Genomic DNA, 19,603 nt, shown 5'->3' on the forward strand with positions numbered 1-19,603 from the left:
ACTCAGTGCCAACAAAATTACCTATAATTCACTTCACTGCATGACTCATAATTAACATCTGTGTCCGTTACAGAGCTGAAGTCATACTGGGAAACATCATCAGAAAGAAAGGTTGGAGGTATGGCTGATACATGTGTGTAAAGAAGTAGCAATCACTGTGATATAAGATCAAGATGCAAATGAAATTGGCGCTCTTTGTTATTTTTGTAGTGATGTTGTCCACCTGCTCACTCCAGCATTGATTACATCATATAAGTCAGACGGTTCCCTAATTTAAAGGTTATGGGTGCTTTGATCATAAGGATGCTCCTTATTATTCAAATGAAATCTATGGCTCCATTTTATTTATTTATGATTTTTTGCAAACAGTGAATGTAGGACACAGCAAGAGTTTCCACTGATAAGAGACAGAGGGCCCTATCTTGCACCCAGCGCAATTGACTTTGTCAGTGACGCATGTATCATTCGTATTTTGCAACGGCGCACAGCGGGTTTTTCCCTCCACAGACGCACGTCGACAAACTAGGGAATGAACTTGCGCTCCCTGGGCGTTTCAGCGCAAAAGAAGAGGCGTGTTCCGGCGCAAACCATCCCTGATGCTATTTTGCAGTTTCAAAAAACAATTGCGCCACTGACCAGAAAAAAAAGTTTAAAGTCAGTGGCGCGTTGCGCATTGTTCATTATGCTATTTTAAGGGCGCATGCTTGACCATAATGTATAGCGTGCACAACGCGCACACTTTGCATCTAATCTACACAGATGCAACAGTTATTGTAGCAAATCATAAATTGTTACACTAAAAAATATTAATACACGAGATAAGGGGAATCATAGTGGTAAGCATTGTGGTGATAGTTTTTATTTATTGTGTGGCTGCGTTAAAAAATTCTCATGCAAATAACGATAAAAATATTTTCATAAGTTTGTTGTGTGGCTGTATTACGTTTATTTTATGTAAATAATAATTTAAATGTTTTCATAAGATACCTTAATGTATATGAACTTGATTTGTTAGTCTACTTTGGGGTTGGACCTTGCGTTTCTTGGGTCCGATTTCAAAGCCCCCAAACCCTTTCAGCGGTGAGGGTGGACGCAGCGATGTCATCTGCTGGCGTCAGGTCCTGAGGCAGATCCACCTCCTGTTACACGGCGTGCCCGATTTATGCTGGCAAGCTTGGGATTCCCCCGTACAAGGACGTCGGTCTCCTCGGCTGTGAACCGCTCCTGGCGTGCGCCTGGTAAATCCTTCATAATAATAGCAACCCGCCACGGAACTTGCGCCCTTGCGTTTAAAGGGAATGTTGGATAGCGTTCTGATTGGTTTATTTGACGTTACGCCCAAACCACACCTATGAATAATGAACCTACTTCAGACCAACCCCTTATTGATTTGCGCCCGGCGCAAGAGTTATTTCTCACGCCGGGAAAATAGCAACGGCGCCCAAGATCCGCCCACAAACTCACTTGCGCGTTGCGCTTCGCACTTGCGTTTCAGATCGTTAAAATAGGGCCCAGAATCTGATAACTTCCAGCTCCAGGCGAACATTATGTACAGTAAATGTCATCACAGAGTAATGGTATCTATACAGTTCTGTGCTTACTGTTAAACCAAAAAAACACAAATGAAAGACCTTCAGTACTAACAGGACTACAATTGTTGGACAGTAATGAATGACTGTTCGATTTATTAATCAATCTCTTATTTCCTCATAATAAATAAGTGTATATTTTGGGTTTTTTTATGCATCTCCTTTGTTTTTCTCTTTCTTCTGTTTTCAAGGCGATCTAGTTTGGTTATAACCACAAAACTCTACTGGGGTGGAAAGTAAGTAAACTCCCCATTTGTATGGTTAATGTCACTTCTGGTTGAGAGAGAAGGCTTGATATTTAATAACTGTCACGTTTTAAAGAGCAGCGTACTTACAGCTGACATCTGTAGATTTCCGCGTTTTAAAAATGCAATTATAAAGCTTAGCTCAGGTCAAGAGCTGACCCAGCATCTTCCAGTATTTCAGCCTGTGTCTCGTCGCAGGTGCAGCTGGGTAGTTAGATAAGACTAAAGAAAAGCCATTTCTTCACAAATCCTCTCTCATGAATAGTAAATGGTGTTTAAACATGCCAGCAAAAAATTTGCGCTTTTTACAAACGTTAAGTTGAAGAGTGAATGTTTTGCACAATTTGAAGTTCTAGCAGAAATAGGACAGGCGCTCTGAAGCTTGAATGAACAACTACTGAGAAAAACTTTGCCATAGCACATCTTTCTAAACTTCTGCCTGTGTCTGCTTGTTTTTACCCCAGAGCTGAAACAGAAAGAGGTCTCTCCAGGAAACACATTATTGAAGGTACACGTTTTCCTTTTCATCAGGAAAATTCACTATAAATGAATTGCAGCTTCCAGGGCCGGAGTGAGACTCATTATCGACCCTAGAGATTCATGCCTTAGATTGGCCCACTTTAGTTCACGACTGACTATAGTATTATAATAGAATTAAACCCTCAGTAGCCTACATAAGTCTGCAATAGTGCATTGTTCTCAGCAGCCTTGCAATTCATTGTATTTTTCAAACATATCATTTCCAATTCAGTGCAAATACAACAATTATGATTTTTGCCATAATCGCCTACCATATGGTATTTTAAAGGGACACTCCACTTTTTTAAAAAAAATGCTCATTTTCCAGCTCCCCTAGAGTTAAATATTTGATTTTTACCGTTTTGGAATCCATTCAGCCGATCTCTGCGTCTGGCGCTACTACTTTTAGCATAGCTTAGCATAATCCATTGAATCCGATTAGACCATTAGCATCACGCTCAAAAGTAACCAAAGAGTTTCGATATTTTTTACTATTTATAACTTGACTCTTCTGTAGTTACATTGTGTACTAAGTCCGACGGAAAAATAAAGTTGTGATTTTCTAGGCAGATATGGCTAGGAACTATACTCTCAAAATGAGTGATAATACGCACTGCCCGAACATATTCCCCCTGGTTATTTTCAATAGCAGTGGACTATTTTTGGGCAGTGCCTAATATCACTACACCTGCTGCAGCCATGTTACAGCAGCAAAGTCATTGATTATTACGCTAGTCAGAGAGTTTCTAGCCATATCGGCCATATAAAAGTTCTAGCCAACTTTAAATTTTCCGTCGTTCTTAGTACACGATGTAACTACAGAAGAGTCAAGTTTTAAATAGGAAAAATATCGAAATTCTTTGGTTATTTTTTGCGCGATGCTAATGGTCTAATCAGATTCAATGGATTGTGCTAAGCTATGCTAAAAGTGTTAGCGCGAGACCCGGAGATCAGCTGAATGGATTCCAAAACGGTAAAAATCAAATGTTTAACTCTAGGGGAGCTGGAAAATGAGCATATTTTCAAAAAAAGTGGAGTGTCCCTTTAATATTATTCAATTAAATGTATTTAAAAATACGATTTGTAGATCATTTTCCTTTAGAGGCCATTCGTATCACGTGTGGGAACTGTGAGTGCTGACAGCCCAGGGACAGCAACCTTCAACACAGTGGCATGACAACACCGGCCCTCGTGGCCAAAAAAAAAAAACAGTCTGGACCACCAGGAATTCTCCCAGTGCTCGCTATGGCCAATACGGGCCTGGCTGCTGCTAACAGCGACTTATTTGCACATGCAGTCTGTATTGTTTTACCTCCTGATACACTGGTATTCAATCCAGCTGGCAGCTAATAGCCGAAACAGGCTAAAAACTAGCAATAAAAAATATTTGCACGGTGAAGGATCAGTTGGAAATGCTAGATTGTGAAAAATGCTGTGATCTGGAGTACTTTACTGTGACTGTACATCATTGCAATCCACCTACCTGGTTTGACTCATTGAAATTCTGAAAGTGCATTTAACTGCACTATCTACTGAATCTGGATTTGTGCCGGGCTATAACACTTTTCATCATTCGATAATCATTTGATAAATTACTGGTGCAATGACCAATAAAAAATGTACTTAGACATTTATTCCTAATAGAAATCAATTTACTTTGGGCAGTAATAGCTCAAATTCAGTTCCAGCGTGGCGAACAGCTCTAGGCTTTGTGACTTAGAGGGCTAATTTACATAAAAAGGTGTGTACGCTGCAAAGCACATATAAGTGGATTTTATCATGTCCCGTTAAATGTCGTGTGTGTTTGTGTGTGTGTGTGTGTGAGAGAGAGAGAGAGAGAGAGAGAGAGACATGCTTGAATTCACACTTGGGCATTAATTAAGTGCATTTCATGTAAGTGTCGCTCTGGCAGGCTAAGCTAACAGAAGGAAACACAAAGACACACATCTAATTTAACACATCATCACACAACTCGCACACAGGACACAATGAGGCAGCAAAAAGTCAGGATGTGAAGCACGTCATGCACATCTGACCTTCCAAAATAAATCTCCCTCTCTTTAATAACTCTTTTGCATAATGTGACTCAATCTCGTCTGACACAGCGCCTTCAATTCTGAGTAAACAGATTTATAATAATGGGGCACAAGAGTGATGTTGCATTCCAGCAGTACTGACTCCATCCATTACATCAAAATAATGCATGAGAAGAGATTTATGGGAGCCATTAACATTGCAGTATTAACTTTAAATGCTTACATTATAATGCGTCGACATTGTCACTGTTGGGTGAGAATTATATTTGTATGAAGCCACTGAACTAATACGCACACCGGCCTAGATATTATAGGATTTACAGGGGGTAGAAGATGAATGATTGGTTGTTGTGCTGTTCTCCATTGGCTTTTATTTTTTCTTTCATGCCATTAGTTTAAGACCAGGGAACTGCACTTCTCCACCTACAGCTGACTTCATTTGGAGCATGTTTGTGAACATACAATATTATTATTATGTTACTGAATTAGTTGCGTTTTCATCAGCCTTTAAAAAGTTTAAAAGTCCATTGTGTAACTTTAAGAAGGATCTCTGGACAGAAATGCAATATAATATACATTACTACATTATCAGTGGTATATAAAGACCTTACATAGTGAACTGCATTGTTTTTATTACCTGAAATGAATGAGCTGTTTTTATCTACATACACTGCGGGTCCCTTTACATGGAAATCACCATCATCATTTTTTGTCTCAGACAACGAAATGTTTGTCCTGTGGCGGCTACTGTAGTTTTTCTATGCATTTTAAAAGGGACGGCTGTGCTGTGGAATGAGCCGTTGGTTGCAGTTCACAATTTCACCACTAAATGCTGCCAAAAATCTCCACAGTGGATCTTTAAGGGGCCTTCCTTGCGAACCAGAGGCCAGTTTGAAATTGGGGCTTGAGCCCTAAGTTCTACACCCCCATAACAGAAACTGCACAGAGGAAGAAAGAGGGCAGTGAAGGAGGACATGGGGAGGAGGAGGGATGCCGGAAAAATTGCTGCTGGACCTGGAGGCCTGTAGGCTGCCTTATATACACGCACATAATGATGATTGACAGGCCCGAATGTTTAGGCTCCTCCCAAACCTACATTTAGAACTACATTTAGTGCTGTGGCTGCGATATATATCCAACATTCGTTGTCATGATTTATTGTGAGGAAAATATATGTTTAGTCTCATATCATCGATTAAAGGAAACACTTCCATTTCACAATAGTTTTTTTATTGACATTTAGAAAATATTGCAAAGGTTTGGTGGAAATCTGTAATGGAAACAAAAATATACTTATTACCACTGGATTGGATTCGGTCATCGTTCTGCTTGGACTGTACTGCACACACAAACATAAATGCATGCACACTTAGATTTGATTCATTTAATTTTTTTATTATTATTTTCCAAGTCTTTGAGACTCAGTCACACTTACATAACCACTGACGTAATTTTTATGACGTGATTTTCACAGTGAATTTTATCAACCGTGGTATCATGTGAAACTTCTGGGATGTGTGAACTTTGTGTCACGGTTAAAATCACCAAATAATAAAATTGCCCAGTAGATACATATCGCAAAAAAAGTGGTTATTTGTGTTTAAGAGGTATATTGGTATACTGTTGTTCTGTATCTGATCTTATGCTACAGGAAAATATGCTTTTAGCACAAACTGCTGCCTTTTGCTGTATTGATCAATCTCAGATCTTTGGCTTGCCTGTAACTCTGACTGCTGGAAAGCACTGTGATTTCCTGTCTGAAATGACTCTGAAGGCTTTGCTAACCTCACAATGCTGACCCCATCAGAGTAAATCTCTGGAGATGGGAAAAGAAGGAAATCAGTCCCAAACTTTCTTCATTAAATCTGACGATCAATTCCCACCAAATGAATGTTGACAGGGTAACAGCCTTAAAGAGAGAGAATGAGTGAACTCGGGTGCATCAGACAGGAAGGACTTGATTATTTCAGAGTCCACCAGACTCACGCAGCTGTGGGTCCCTCATCTGTGGAGCTTGATTAAAGTTGTCTCAATGTCACAAGGACTTGAACCTTCAAAAAACCCTCTGTGATATGTAATAATATGCTGACTTCTTAACAGGGACCTTCAAGTGTTGGGTAAACACCAGGGTTGATGCTTCAATTACAAGGTTCCTAAGTACTTAGGTACTTGCGTTGGTCCCAGTCCTCAGTACTTGTGGTTTTTATGATTGTATGACAACAACAGCTCTGGTAAAGGAACACAAACAAATACACTTTGTTGTTTTTTAGGTCTCAAGGGTTCCTTGCAGAGGATGCAGCTGGAATACGTAGATGTAGTCTTTGCCAACCGGCCGGATAGCAATACACCAATGGAGGGTGAGTTATTGAGATTCTTTTGTCAGATATTAAGTCTTTGCATTTATAGAGCAGTGCATGGTACAGCATGAAGACACACATGATCTTTCACAGTTTTTACTAAAAAAGTATTTGACCTTGTTGATGCTCCAATATGTGGCATATACACTGTAAATGCAAACATGGTACTTACTTAAAAAAAGTAAATTGACCTTAATCATTTTTTATCAACCTGCTGTTGACACTTGCTTTTAGTGAGTTACTTGTACTTTGAGGTTGAAAAATCTTACCAGCTCAGTCTACTTAAGCTGGATTCATATAGAAAAAGTAAGTTTATGACATGTGGACATGCGCAGATCAGTCCTCTCTGAAATGCCTAAACCCAACCAATCAAGGTGCTTCGTGGGGCGGGTCTTGGCGTTGCGGGAATCATAATTTTGCAGACGGTCGTTACAAGTCACCTCACCACATGCCGCAACTGACCAGGTGGAGCTGGACCTATACATCGCTTCTACGGCACTTTTGATTATCTTCAGCCGAGATTCTTGTACTTGGCACACTTATTTGGTGAGTAACTATTTTACCTGTGTGCACAGCGTTTTGTATCTGTAAGTCTGCGCCAGTATTTTGCGCTTGATTTGCGTGTAGTAATGTCTGCTTACGCTGGCTAACTATATTATAGACATAACGTGGCTATATTTTGCTGAAACTTGGTCAATACTTTATTATTTTTTCAATCCACAACTTCCTCGGTGTTGAAAATTGGAAACTTTAAAGACTTTTGACACGTTAAAGTTCAGGAATAACTTCAGTGTTATGCAGCGCCGCAAGTCGTCAAAGTATCGCGAGAGCGAGACGAAATAAGATTTCTTGAATCATTCTCGCGGTACTTTGACGTCATCCAGCTGCCGGTTCTTGTGGCGCCGCATGAAGTCGAACAAGCCTAGTAAGGTAACTTTTGTCAAGTAACGTACTGACTAGCATGATGACAGACTGATCCCGATGGTTTGTGAGTTTTCTGAGCTTTTAACTGATTTTTATAAGTTTAGGCAGAACAAGTATGTATGTATCATTTTATTTTAAGCTAGGCTGTAAAGTTAGCACTAATGCTAATTTAGCTACCAATAATAACAGTCTGTGCTTATCAAAGACAAGATTACCACGTGTGTCGACATATGATTGGGGATATCCCCACAATGTTATTTTATTTAACACTCGCACTTAAAACTGGTCGATATTCGTAGCTGTGCCGTTTCCATGGTTACCACGTGTAGTACCCAGATCAGACACGTTACAGACAAGAGTGTCTCCCTGTCTGAAATTTTTTTACACAGTTATGATAGGGAACGTATTTGCTGGCATACTCCGTTGCTTACATTATTATTCAATGTCATCTTGTACATAATATGCACATTTTAATAAGGGGAACTGTCTGTGGGTTATAGGGCTATGTTAGTTTTCACATGTAACGTTACTTGTTTGTGAGTTGTGGTGAACTTTGGTTGTATTAAATTGTTGTATTTTTTTTTAAACTGTCCTCTTTCAGGCTCAAGCAGAATTGTAATCAATCCTCCTCACATTCCATAATCCCAGCAATAAAAGGTATTTTCAACTAATAACTGTTATTATTGCATGTTAAAGTAAAAGTTATTCTTACATCAGAGCAATTGGATTACAACAAAAGCAAATCAATTTAAGAAATTCAAAGTAAATATCTTGTGTGTTTAAATGAATTTATCATTATAGTACATTTCATCATACAGAATATTTTGTGCATATGTTGAATTTCAAATATTTGATGTAATTAGTATTTCTGAACTGTCTTTATAGATACTGTGGACAGTCCATCATACCCAGGACTACAGTATCCTAGATGCCAACCACAAAAGTGAGTAATTTACCTTTTGTACTGCTCTGTTCACTTGTCTTGAAGTTCAATGATGAAAAGCTTGATAATTAGATTTTTGCAAGGATTTCCTTTTTCCTATAGCTCTGGTATTTAAAGTCTGATAATGCAGCCAGCCCTATCTTACACCTGATGCACAGCGGACTTTCCCTCCACAGACGCACGTTAGTAAACTAGGAATGAACTTGTGCTCCCTGGGCTTTTCAGCGCAAAAAAAGAAGGCGTGTTCCGGCGCAAACAATCCCTGATGCTATTTTGCAGTTCCTAATGTCTAAAGTCAGTGGTGGAATTGTTTTAAGTGTTGCTTGTGGTATTCCGATGCTATTTTTAGCGAGCATGCTTGGCCATAATGTAGAGTGTGCACAACGAGCATACACTTTGATTCCCTCATCTACACGAATGCATTTGCATTTTTTCTAATCATACATTATTACAAGGAAAAATATTAAAACATTAATTGTTGTGTCCATTAAGATGTGAGAGAATTTTTTTTAAATCTACCTTACACATTAACCCAAATTATTATTATTATTTTAACCAGAGCTTATTTGTGTGGGTTTCTCCCATCATCCTCATATAATGTCACTTCTTTGTGTTTTAGTGAAAGAAATGAAGAAAAAACAACCAAACGTGGCACTCTCATTTCACAAATGATGGACCAATCATTCCCACTATGCAGACAAGAAATTGTAAAAAACAAGGGCCTGCTGTACAGAACATGGTTGAACGATGGCCAGCACTTTTCACAGAGAGACAGGTAACCTATTTTTGTTTTCAACCAATAAAATTATGCAAATCAAAAATGAATTCAAGGTGTGTGGCTAGAAATCCAAACACTTGTTGGAATGTTAATACCCCTCTCTACTTTTTTAGGTGTTTGCTGAGTTTAATAGAATCGCCAGTAAGAATCTTGAGGGAGACTTGAGGCTTTGGACCAGTATGCCCCACGTTTCATCGAACTTTTCAAAACAAAAAGGGAACTGTTGGCCAGAAACTCAAGGAGCTGATGCAGCACATGAGCTGGCTGGTAAGTAGATTCATTTTGCTTTTGATCTGTATGTTAGTTCATCAAGTTCTAAATGAGACAATCCAGACCAACCTATTTTATTTCCTGTCTGCTTGTGCCTTGCAATTTACTCTGTTAACTTATCTTTTCTTTCTCTGTGTATCATTAGACACCAGGCTCTAGAATGCATCACTGTTGGTGTCCTGATGGTTGTCAGTGAAGATAGTCCTCACGAGGGTCAAAGCTTAGTGGTCCTCCAGCCCATCTCCACTGCCATCATTCTGGAGGGAGGTATTGTTATGGATAATGTTAAGAACTTGCCTCAAGTCTTTTGTTTGGGATTACCCAAAATGCATGGCAATTACACTCAACTTTATTTAGACTGTGATGCTTGGACTGGGAAAGAAAAACCTCCCACCAAAACCGTTGACTCTGAAGAACAGTCTTCTGGGTTAAAGAGCTGTCCGATAGAACTTTGTAAGCTTTGCAGCCATTAATGTTCTCCTGTTGTTAGATACAGTTTGATGCTTTCATGCAACTTTATTTGCTTCTGATCTTAATAAATAAAAGAAATTCCATTAAAGTCTGTAATGTTATCCAGGTATGCTAATGTTGGAAATGGAGCCACCGTGTTTTATTAAGAGTTGTTATTAGATGATAATGTCAGAAAATAACCTACCACGGTTGTCCTGTTTACATTTGTGTTTTAGGAAAGCTTTTTATAGTTGTAATGTAGTACAAATACAAACCCCAAGGAGTGATGTTTTTGTTTGTTGCTTTAATCCTTTCACTGCTCACTTTGGGACACAAAAGCATTTGTTGTACTTTCAGTTTAAAATGCAATTTTTAACTGAATGCAATTTTTTTAATGTAAAAAAAGTTACATTTTAACTCTCTACAGTTAAATCAACCACAACTTTGTTTAGCTGCTGTTATGTACATGAATGTGCATTGAATAAATGTTGTAATGCAGCTGAATCAAGTGAGTGTTCTTTTAAATTATATGTTTGGGATGTGTTTATTAGATTGTAACAACAAAACAAGGACCCAAATTGGTTTCTTTGAGTAAGCAGAACTAAAAGTATTAAGTTGTAGGTATTTAGTAATTCTAAGTGGGGTTAAATTTATATCAAGCAATCCACACAAAATAAAAAAGTTACATGAACTTAAAAAAAGCATGTTAGTGGTACTACTAGATTAATACTGCACACTTAAAATAAACAAGCTTTTCTAAATCACTAATCTTAAGCTAACTTTGCTTAATTTTTTTGAGGCAACGAGTTTGCATACTTTTTTTAAGTAAGGTCAACTAATTACATTTTACAGTGTATGGTGACCCATGTTTAATTGCCAGCTAAAGGTCTTTTGCAATCCCCATTCCTCTTTCTCCACTCTGTACATTCATGTCATCTCTTTACACACTGTCTGTGTGATATAGGTTGAAAAAAATAAGTAAAAATTTTTTTTGACCTTAACTAAAGCACTTTGGTATGCATGCAAAAGTTATACTGCATCAAAAGTCAGAGCGGCACAAATGAGTAAGTGTGTCATACTAAAAGGGTTTGTGTCCTGCAGGCGAGTGTTCATCTAGGGTCTGAAATACTTTGAAAGATGTAGTCATGATAACAGGGTTATGATTAAGTGCAGTCCCCAGGACACCATCACAATAACAACACTGAATAATCTCACTTTTTACTCATACCCAAGGTAGACAATACAGCCAACAGGGTTTTGTTAAGATTCTGTTCTTCTCAAAGTTTCAAGGGCAGTCAACCTGAAAATCCAATCTACTGTTATAATGTGTTTTTGGACTCGGGACAACATTCGTATGGATGGGTGGGAAAACTTGTAAGTGTGGGAATAATAGATGGGCTTTGCAAAACATTTCAAGGTTGTCGTTCTACATTATTTACAGCCCTGACCATTAACCCAAGACTCTCAAATAGATTTAAGTACCAGAGACAAGTATATCATCAATTGTTATATGATATTAGATAAATTATGAATTGTGAGAGGTTAATTCTCAGAAGAGCTGAATGAGGAAACAGAAAGGTAATTGAATCAGCCTCCTATTACATTCAGTTCTCATCTTATTATCTCTAAATGTGTAACATATACAGAGGTGATGGAGATAGTTGAGAAATAATCTACTTTGTGATTAATTTATTATACTGAGAAACACTGTTGTTGTTTAAATATGTGCTTCATAAATAAATTGGAAGTACAGAAAGCTGGAGAGATTGAAAAGAAAGAATGATCTTGTTTAATGTAGAGTTTCTTAGGAAAAAGAAAAATGCGTTGAACGTCTTTTTGACAGCCCTGAACTCTTTATACAGCAGAAGAGTCTGGAAACCAGTCAAAAACTAGCCAATCAGAAATGCTGATGAGTTGGCTGGAGGGTGGAGATTTGAAATTAGCAAAATGAAGCCGGTTAGCAAAATTACAGAGCGAGCGTTTGACATCCTCTGGGTTGTTGTGAGCTCAGTCATACTCCTTCAAAGAGGATCAGCATGCTTCACTGTTAATCTGTGTACTGCTTAGAGCTGTGTTGTTGTGAAGCATTCAAGGTTTAGTTATATTTCAAAACCTCACTGACTGTACTTTCACAGTCACCCTGACTCAACCATTTATTCCAAGCCTCCCTTCACACGCTTCTTTAGGTCCCAGCACATCGTTCGACCACAGAATTTGGCAGTGTTTGCCAACCTCGTACAATGTCAGAATAAATGGCCATAATATGTACCCCAGCTGTCACTGGGGCTGTACCCTTTCAAAAAGTACAGATTTGCACATAAGGAGTTCATATAAAGTACTATTTGGACAGGATTAGTATTACATAGAGAGGTGACTTTTACTTTCTGTAAAAAGGTCTGGAGAAATGAACTCAGGTAATACTAATCCCATGCGAAAAGACCAGCTGTAAATATACATGTAAATTTAATTTATTTCCTGTCATTTTGCTAATATTTTTTCAAATATGGACGCGCTTGAAAAAGCATTCACTTGCTTTCTCGCGGCAACAAAAAAGGCACAAATCTGTTTCTGAAACTAACGTTCTCCCCAATCCGAAATGAAACACAATCCTAGTGTTTCCTCCCTAGTCCAATGTCGATTTTTTTTCATCGGCGCCTTGTTGCATGTCTGCCGACTTTGCAAATGTGATAGGGAGAAAGTTAATGTGCACGTGACGATGAGGGAGGTGACGGCGCTGCATAATTACCCCTCCCACTTTTGAACATTTTACTGAGATTTCTAATCCAGTGCAAATTAACCATTATATTACAGACGTCCTGTGGTAAAGTTACATTACTCCATCTACACCAGTAAAACTAATCCTGTCCGAATAGGGCTTTAGTACCTCAAAGATACATATAAGTATCTCAAAGGTTTATATTGGTACAAAATGTATACATATCTGTACCTATACAAAAAAAAAAAAAACTTATAAAATGTACTTTGAAAAATCCTTGTAACAATTTGCACAAACTTTTTTAAGTAAAATGTACTGCTTTTTTAAAGTAATTACCTACTAATATCAAATAAATTCTACTTAATAATGCATGAAACATTTGTTAAATAATTAAGTAAATGTCACTTAATTATTTTTATTTTAGAAGTTAGATTTATTTTAATTGTTTAGGTAAAGTCTATTACTTTTTTTGAAAATTGAAGCATTGCTGTCCTAAAAATATTAAATAAATCTTATTTACTGTTGTACGGTAGATTGTATTTGCTGTTTGTTATTTTCTTTAACATGTGTTGTATGGATTAGTTACTCTTAGTGTTAAAAATGGCATTATAACACAAAATTCATGACTGAAAATAAGGCAGTCATTGAATAAACTGGATCATCCATGTAAAACACACACAAAATCATGTAAGAATAAACTGATCACCTTAATGGTGACTTTACAAAATTATAATTTACAACAAAACAACATCAATAATATAAGAGCTTAAACCTCTATGACATTTTAATAACAAATATTTAAGTAGTTTAAGTTCTTATCAGTTCATATTCTGTGAAAAAGCTTAAAGGTGCATTGTGTAAATTTTAGCAGCATCTAGTGGACGGCTCGGTCCACGGCTTCGGAGAAGCTAAGGTAGCCACCACAGGACAAACACGTCAGCGTCAGGGACAACTTGTAAACAAAGTTTGTCCAGTAAGGTCTTCTGTGAAACATTGCGGCACAAAATGGCGACTTCCATGTAAGGGGGCCCTCAATGGATATAGATAAAAAATGGCTCATTTTAAGGTAATAAAAACATAACAGTTCATTATGTAAGGTCTTTATACACAACTGATAATATAGTTATGTAGATTATACTGCATTTCTGTCAAGGGATTATTCTAAAAGTTACACACTGCACCTTTAAAAAAATCATAATATTCAGGCGCAAAGTACTGTGGGTATTACAACATATGCAAATAAATTTAAGTTCAGTTCACTTGAATGTTTTAGTTTAATGGATTTTATACGCTTAAGTTAAATGAACTCGCTAAAGTTTTTTATTTAAATTTACTTAATTATTTTAGGACTGTGTGTGACTATAATACAAGAAAATATATAATACGAATTACTATTCCACAGTTTTGTTTTTTACATGAATTAATTGTGTATTTATTATCATTTACTTAGGAAAATCTAGTTTTAAATAAATGTTAATATTACTATGTATAAATTATGAGGGTTAATCAAATATATTTTACTACACCAAAAAGTTAATTTTTTCAGTGTAGATATTAAGACCTTTTAAAGGGTACTGCCCCAGTGACAACTGGGGTACATATTCTAACCATTTTTTCTAACAATGTACCCCTAGAGTTATTCTAACGTGACTTCTTTATATTAGTTTTACATCTTCATGGTGATAAAGTAAACGTTTATGCACCTCATATGCTAATGTACATTTTATCCTGGTCTAGTGTATCTCTCTAAGGACCAGTGCGTAAACCAGAATCTAATACCAACAAATTTAAAAGACCCTCCTGACTGTACATTTGTACTTTATCTTTGTGAACATAGTGGCATAACTTCTCTCTGGTTGCATTTATGTCATGACATGGCTATGTTAAAGCCTCTTTTTCTCATAGGCATTGGCTGGTAGATAGCTATGCAGTCTTTTTCTGCTGCATTAATGCGTAAAATGTCCAGACTTGGTGGATTCTCACTGTGTGTACAGTGCATTTTAAAGTTCCTCTGTGACATCACTTTCTTGACTCTCTCTGTCCTTCTTGTACTCTTTTTCAACTTTTTAATACTTTATCTGTTACTTACCTGCAGCACAGGAGCATGATTACCATTTCATCAACCTGAAGGGTAAACGCTGAAGGGAATATAAAGTTACCCTGTAGTTTATCATCCATTATTTCTCACGAGTGCACTTATTGAATCGACTGATTTCACATATAAGCAGGTGAAGCAGACCTTAATCAACTTGCTGGGGCTTCTCAAATGAAGCTATATTGAACCAAATTTTAACAAAATTTCAAATACATCAGATAAAGTCTGTTCTTTTATTTTACTGAATACTTCCATGCTTTCCTCAACCCAAATTCTGAATACATTGAGTCACCTTTACTGTTAATAAAGCTCCTCAATGCAAAATGAGTGTCCATTTGTTTGAATAGGTTGTCCTGTTCCCAGTTTTATTAGTTGTGTATTTGTGTTCATGTCACTTTAATATCTGTAAGCAGACATCTAATAGTAAAGTTTTTACTGCATGTCTGCTAACCGCACTGGGTTGAATTTTTGTTTCTCTAGAGATTGTTAGAGCCATGACCTACGTCATAAACCAAGGCATGTCCATGTATTGGGGTACGTCACGGTGGACAGCAATGGAGATAATGGTGAGTTACAGCTTTTTCATAAAGCTCAGTTGTGATGGGGATCCTGCACATGGCAATCAAACCCAAGAGAATAAGGAAATTACTTTCATGTGGAGTGGGAGACATTAACTGTATTTCGACAGATATTGGTAGCATCAGTTTTAAGGCACACAAGGGATTCAGGTGTTAACTTTAATGTCTAACTATGCAATAAGCACTGGAAAAGAAGCTGAACACATCACAGATCTTGAAAACAGGGACAGAATGCAAGAAGCAAACCCGCCTTTGGTGGAAAACCGGAAAGATTCTTGTATGTCCTCTTTTCTTGTGTATATTGCTCACATCACATATTTTTAACCCTCTGTGATTTGTCAGTATTGTGTGTTGCTGTAATTGCAGTGTAGCAAAAGGCAAGTTTGTCCAAATGGACATGTTGTAATTAAGCACTGACAGGATTATTTCATGGATGATAAATGTTGGCCTAATGAGGGTTTTTACAGAAACAGTTGGAGAGGAGATGTGGTGATGACCTGTAATTTGCGTGACTGTGATAATAACATGTTCAGTGGTCATGACACAGGGCAACCTCCTACAGCTGCCATTACAGTGTGCAATGAGTAACGTATACCATTATATATGGATCATGAGAGCTTTGTGTTTTTTGTATGTATTTTTGTACCTGCCAGGTGTTGTATTCATAAGTTATATCATAATTATATATACAGTAGGCTATACTTAGAGGTCATATGTTAATTTACACTTTATACTGTAATTATTTTATATCACTGTGTAGGCACATTGCGACTACAAAAAAGCTATTTTTTGACGTTTCTACTATTGCCCAAGAACAAGGATGCATGGTTTTAAAATTTTAATGGGATCTTGACATTAATAATGAAAAAGGTAACATTCAAAAATATTACAGTTTTACAATAGTGTACCAGACAATTACGGTTTTACAGTAGCGTACAAAATATTACACTTTTACAGTAGTGTACCAAAGAAAATTACAGTTTTAAAGTAGCGTACAAAATATTACAGTTTTACAGTAATGTACCAGAAATAAAACAGTTTTACAGTAGCATTAAAAATTACAGTTTTATAGTAATGTACTAGAAATATTACAGTTTTACAGTAGCCAAAAATATTACAGTTTTATAGTAATGTACCAGAAATATTAGTTTTACAGTAGGGTACCAAAACAATACATTAAAATACAACAAAATATTACAGTTTTACAGTAGTGTACCAAGAAAATTACAGTTTTTAAGTAGCGTATAAAATATTACAGTTTTACAGTAATGTACCAAAAATTTTGTTTTATAGAAGTGTACAAGAAATATTACGGTTTTACAGTAGCCAAAAATATTAAAGGTTTACAGTAATGTAACAGAAATATTAGTTTTACAGTAGCCACAAATATTACAGTTTTACAGTAATGTACCAGAAATATTACAGTTTTACAGTAACATACAAAAATATAGTTTTACAGAAGCGTACCAGAAATATAACAGTTTTACAGTAGCCAGAAATATTAAAGTTTTACAGTATAGTACCAGACATATTACAGTTTTACAGTAATGTGCCAGAAATATTAGTTTTACAATAGCCACAAATATTCGTTTTACAGTAGCCTACCAAAAAAATTTTTACAGTAGCATCCTAAATAAATTACATTAAAATACCACAAAATATTACAGCTTTAAAGTAGAGTACAAAAATACAATTTTACAGTAGTGTACAAAAAATACAGTTTTACAGTAGCGTACCAAAAATATTACAGTTTTACAAAAATATTTGTTTTACAGTAGCCAAAAATATTTTAGTTTTAAAAATATTACAGTTTTACAGTAGCGTACCAAAACTTTTTTACAGTAGCATACAAAAAATACGTTAAAATACCAAAAAATATTAGTTTTACAGTAGGGTACAAAAATTGTTTTACAGTAGCGTACCAAAATATTACAGTTTTACTGTAGAGTACAAAAAATATCATAGTTTTATAGAAGCATACCAACAAAATTTTATAGTTTTGTTGTCAAGGTAAATTAATTACAGTTACAATTCATTTTAAACTGACTTAAATGCAAACAAAAACTGACACCCTGGCCTGATGATTATGAAAACATTTTAATTAAAATGTATATCCTCTAATAAAAATCTTTATATTCTACACATCTTTAAAATCTGTTTATCCAAGGGCTTTTACAAAAGGTGATATTTTTTTATTTTTAGTTCACTGTAAAAATCGCAGGGTTATTTTTCACCCATGTTGGGTAAATATTGGACAGAACACACCGGTGGGTTAAAATTGACCCAGTGCTGCGTTGTTTTAACCCAACTGCATGGTTCATAACAACCCAACATTTGGTCATTTTTAACCCAGCATGTGTTTTGTCCAATATTTACCCAAACATGGCTGAAAAATAACCCTGCCATTTTTTTCTTTCTATTTTTATTTTTTAAATAAAACTTGCAAATGTTATACATTGCCTTTTCAGCTCTCTCTTTCTCATTCTCTCTAGGAAGCGTATTCTGTGGCAAGGCAGTTTAACTTGATTCCTCCAGTATGTGAACAGGCTGAGTATCATCTCTTCCAGAGAGAAAAGGTGGAGGTCCAGCTGCCTGAGCTCTACCATAAGATAGGCAGGTGTCAATCATCAGTCTGTACATTTATATAAATAAAAACATATTCCTTTCACTGAGAGCATGAAGCATGTATTTTTTAAATGATCATAAATGTGAACCTGTCTGTGAAATCCAAGATAAAGTCTCATAATCTAATTATGAGATTAGGAGCATTATAGTTTGATCACAATCACATTTTCAATTTCATTTACCTTAAACAGTCAACTTAATGTAGAAAACAGTAAATCCAGTTAGAGACAGGGTCACATATATACAGTAGCTATATATAGCTGACATGCTATACTATCATCTGCATATGACTGTAGGTGTGGGGGCTATGACATGGTCACCGTTAGCCTGCGGGATCATCACTGGGAAGTATGAAAATGGTATCCCAGAATCCTCCAGGGCAGCTTTGAAGGTACCCAGAGTTACAGACTAGAACTCTCAAGCATAAATACCAAATGAGAAATAGAGCTTTTCTTTCAGACTTCCTCCAACCTATACGCTTTGTGTCTTCTAAGTCATACCAGTGGCTGAAAGACAAGATTGTCAGCGAAGATGGACGAAAACAGCAAGCTAAACTGAAAGAACTCAGCCTTATCGCTGAGAAACTGGGCTGCACGTTGCCTCAGCTTGCTGTAGGTAAGACTGCTCCTGTCAAAACCATATACAGATAGCAAACACACTCCTTACCAATGAAACTGGGATGCATACTGTATAGCCAGTACACTATTTGCTTGTATAATGGTGCAAACCCTTACCTCTTGGAAACAACCAGATTAATTTAGCTCTATTTTACCACCTAATATCTAGCACATTTGTGATCCACTGACCTTTTTTAAAGATTATGTTTGTCTTACTTTCTAGCTTGGTGTCTGAGGAACGAGGGTGTAAGCTCTGTCCTGTTAGGAACCTCCAATGCAGAACAGTTAACTGAAAACCTGGGAGCCATACAGGTAGGCATGGAAATTGTAACATTTCATCACACACAGATTTATTCATACTATATACGGGTGATTCTCACGAAACTTGGTTTTAAAAATGTCAAGCATGAAAATGTAAAAGTTGCTTAAATTTACTCTTTTCCCACCAGACATTAAAAAACAAAGTCTGGAGTAAATGGGAACATTAATTTAAACACTTTTACTTATCATTTAACACTTTTTGTAACATAATTAAAAAAAATTAGTCCTAAAAAATCTCATTACCGCAACAGTCAGAAAACAACAAACCTGAAAGAACATAATTTGGAGATTCTGCACATGCATTTAAAATCAAAGTATTATGCTTCTATTATTTAAATTAACATTTAATAAGCATCTGTTGCGGTAATGATAATCAAAATGTCGTGTAAGCATTCTGACAAGACAATATTTCAAATTAACTGTAAAAAAATGATCTTACCTGGTAGCCATCTTGAAGTAACTGGTCCATGTGCTTGGTCACTCAAAATCAAACTTTATTAAAATTCTGTATGTGTGCTTAAACTGTTCTCAAAAAGTGTT

At 36.4% G+C, this 19,603-nt stretch overlaps 1 protein-coding gene and 1 long non-coding RNA gene across 5 annotated transcripts in view; both read left to right on the forward strand.

Moving 5' to 3' along the window:
- Window positions 1–19,603, forward strand: part of kcnab1a (potassium voltage-gated channel subfamily A regulatory beta subunit 1a) — a 124,603-nt gene that overhangs the window by 103,140 nt on the left and 1,860 nt on the right. For all 4 annotated transcript variants that reach the window (XM_065282986.2, XM_065282987.2, XM_065282984.2 and 1 more), the window contains 9 exons: window positions 74–118; window positions 1,781–1,825; window positions 2,299–2,342; window positions 6,660–6,746; window positions 15,403–15,488; window positions 17,993–18,113; window positions 18,422–18,516; window positions 18,620–18,740; window positions 18,966–19,054. In XM_065282986.2, the coding sequence (XP_065139058.1) occupies window positions 74–118; window positions 1,781–1,825; window positions 2,299–2,342; window positions 6,660–6,746; window positions 15,403–15,488; window positions 17,993–18,113; window positions 18,422–18,516; window positions 18,620–18,740; window positions 18,966–19,054 (733 nt within the window). The remainder of the gene's footprint in view (window positions 1–73; window positions 119–1,780; window positions 1,826–2,298; window positions 2,343–6,659; window positions 6,747–15,402; window positions 15,489–17,992; window positions 18,114–18,421; window positions 18,517–18,619; window positions 18,741–18,965; window positions 19,055–19,603) is intronic.
- Window positions 9,152–9,986, forward strand: LOC135773188 (uncharacterized). The gene is made up of 3 exons (XR_010543461.2): window positions 9,152–9,388; window positions 9,505–9,658; window positions 9,807–9,986. It is a non-coding gene; the product is annotated as an uncharacterized lncRNA (long non-coding RNA).

Source organism: Paramisgurnus dabryanus, chromosome 9 (assembly GCF_030506205.2).
Source record: "Paramisgurnus dabryanus chromosome 9, PD_genome_1.1, whole genome shotgun sequence".
Taxonomy (NCBI): Eukaryota; Metazoa; Chordata; class Actinopteri; order Cypriniformes; family Cobitidae; genus Paramisgurnus; species Paramisgurnus dabryanus.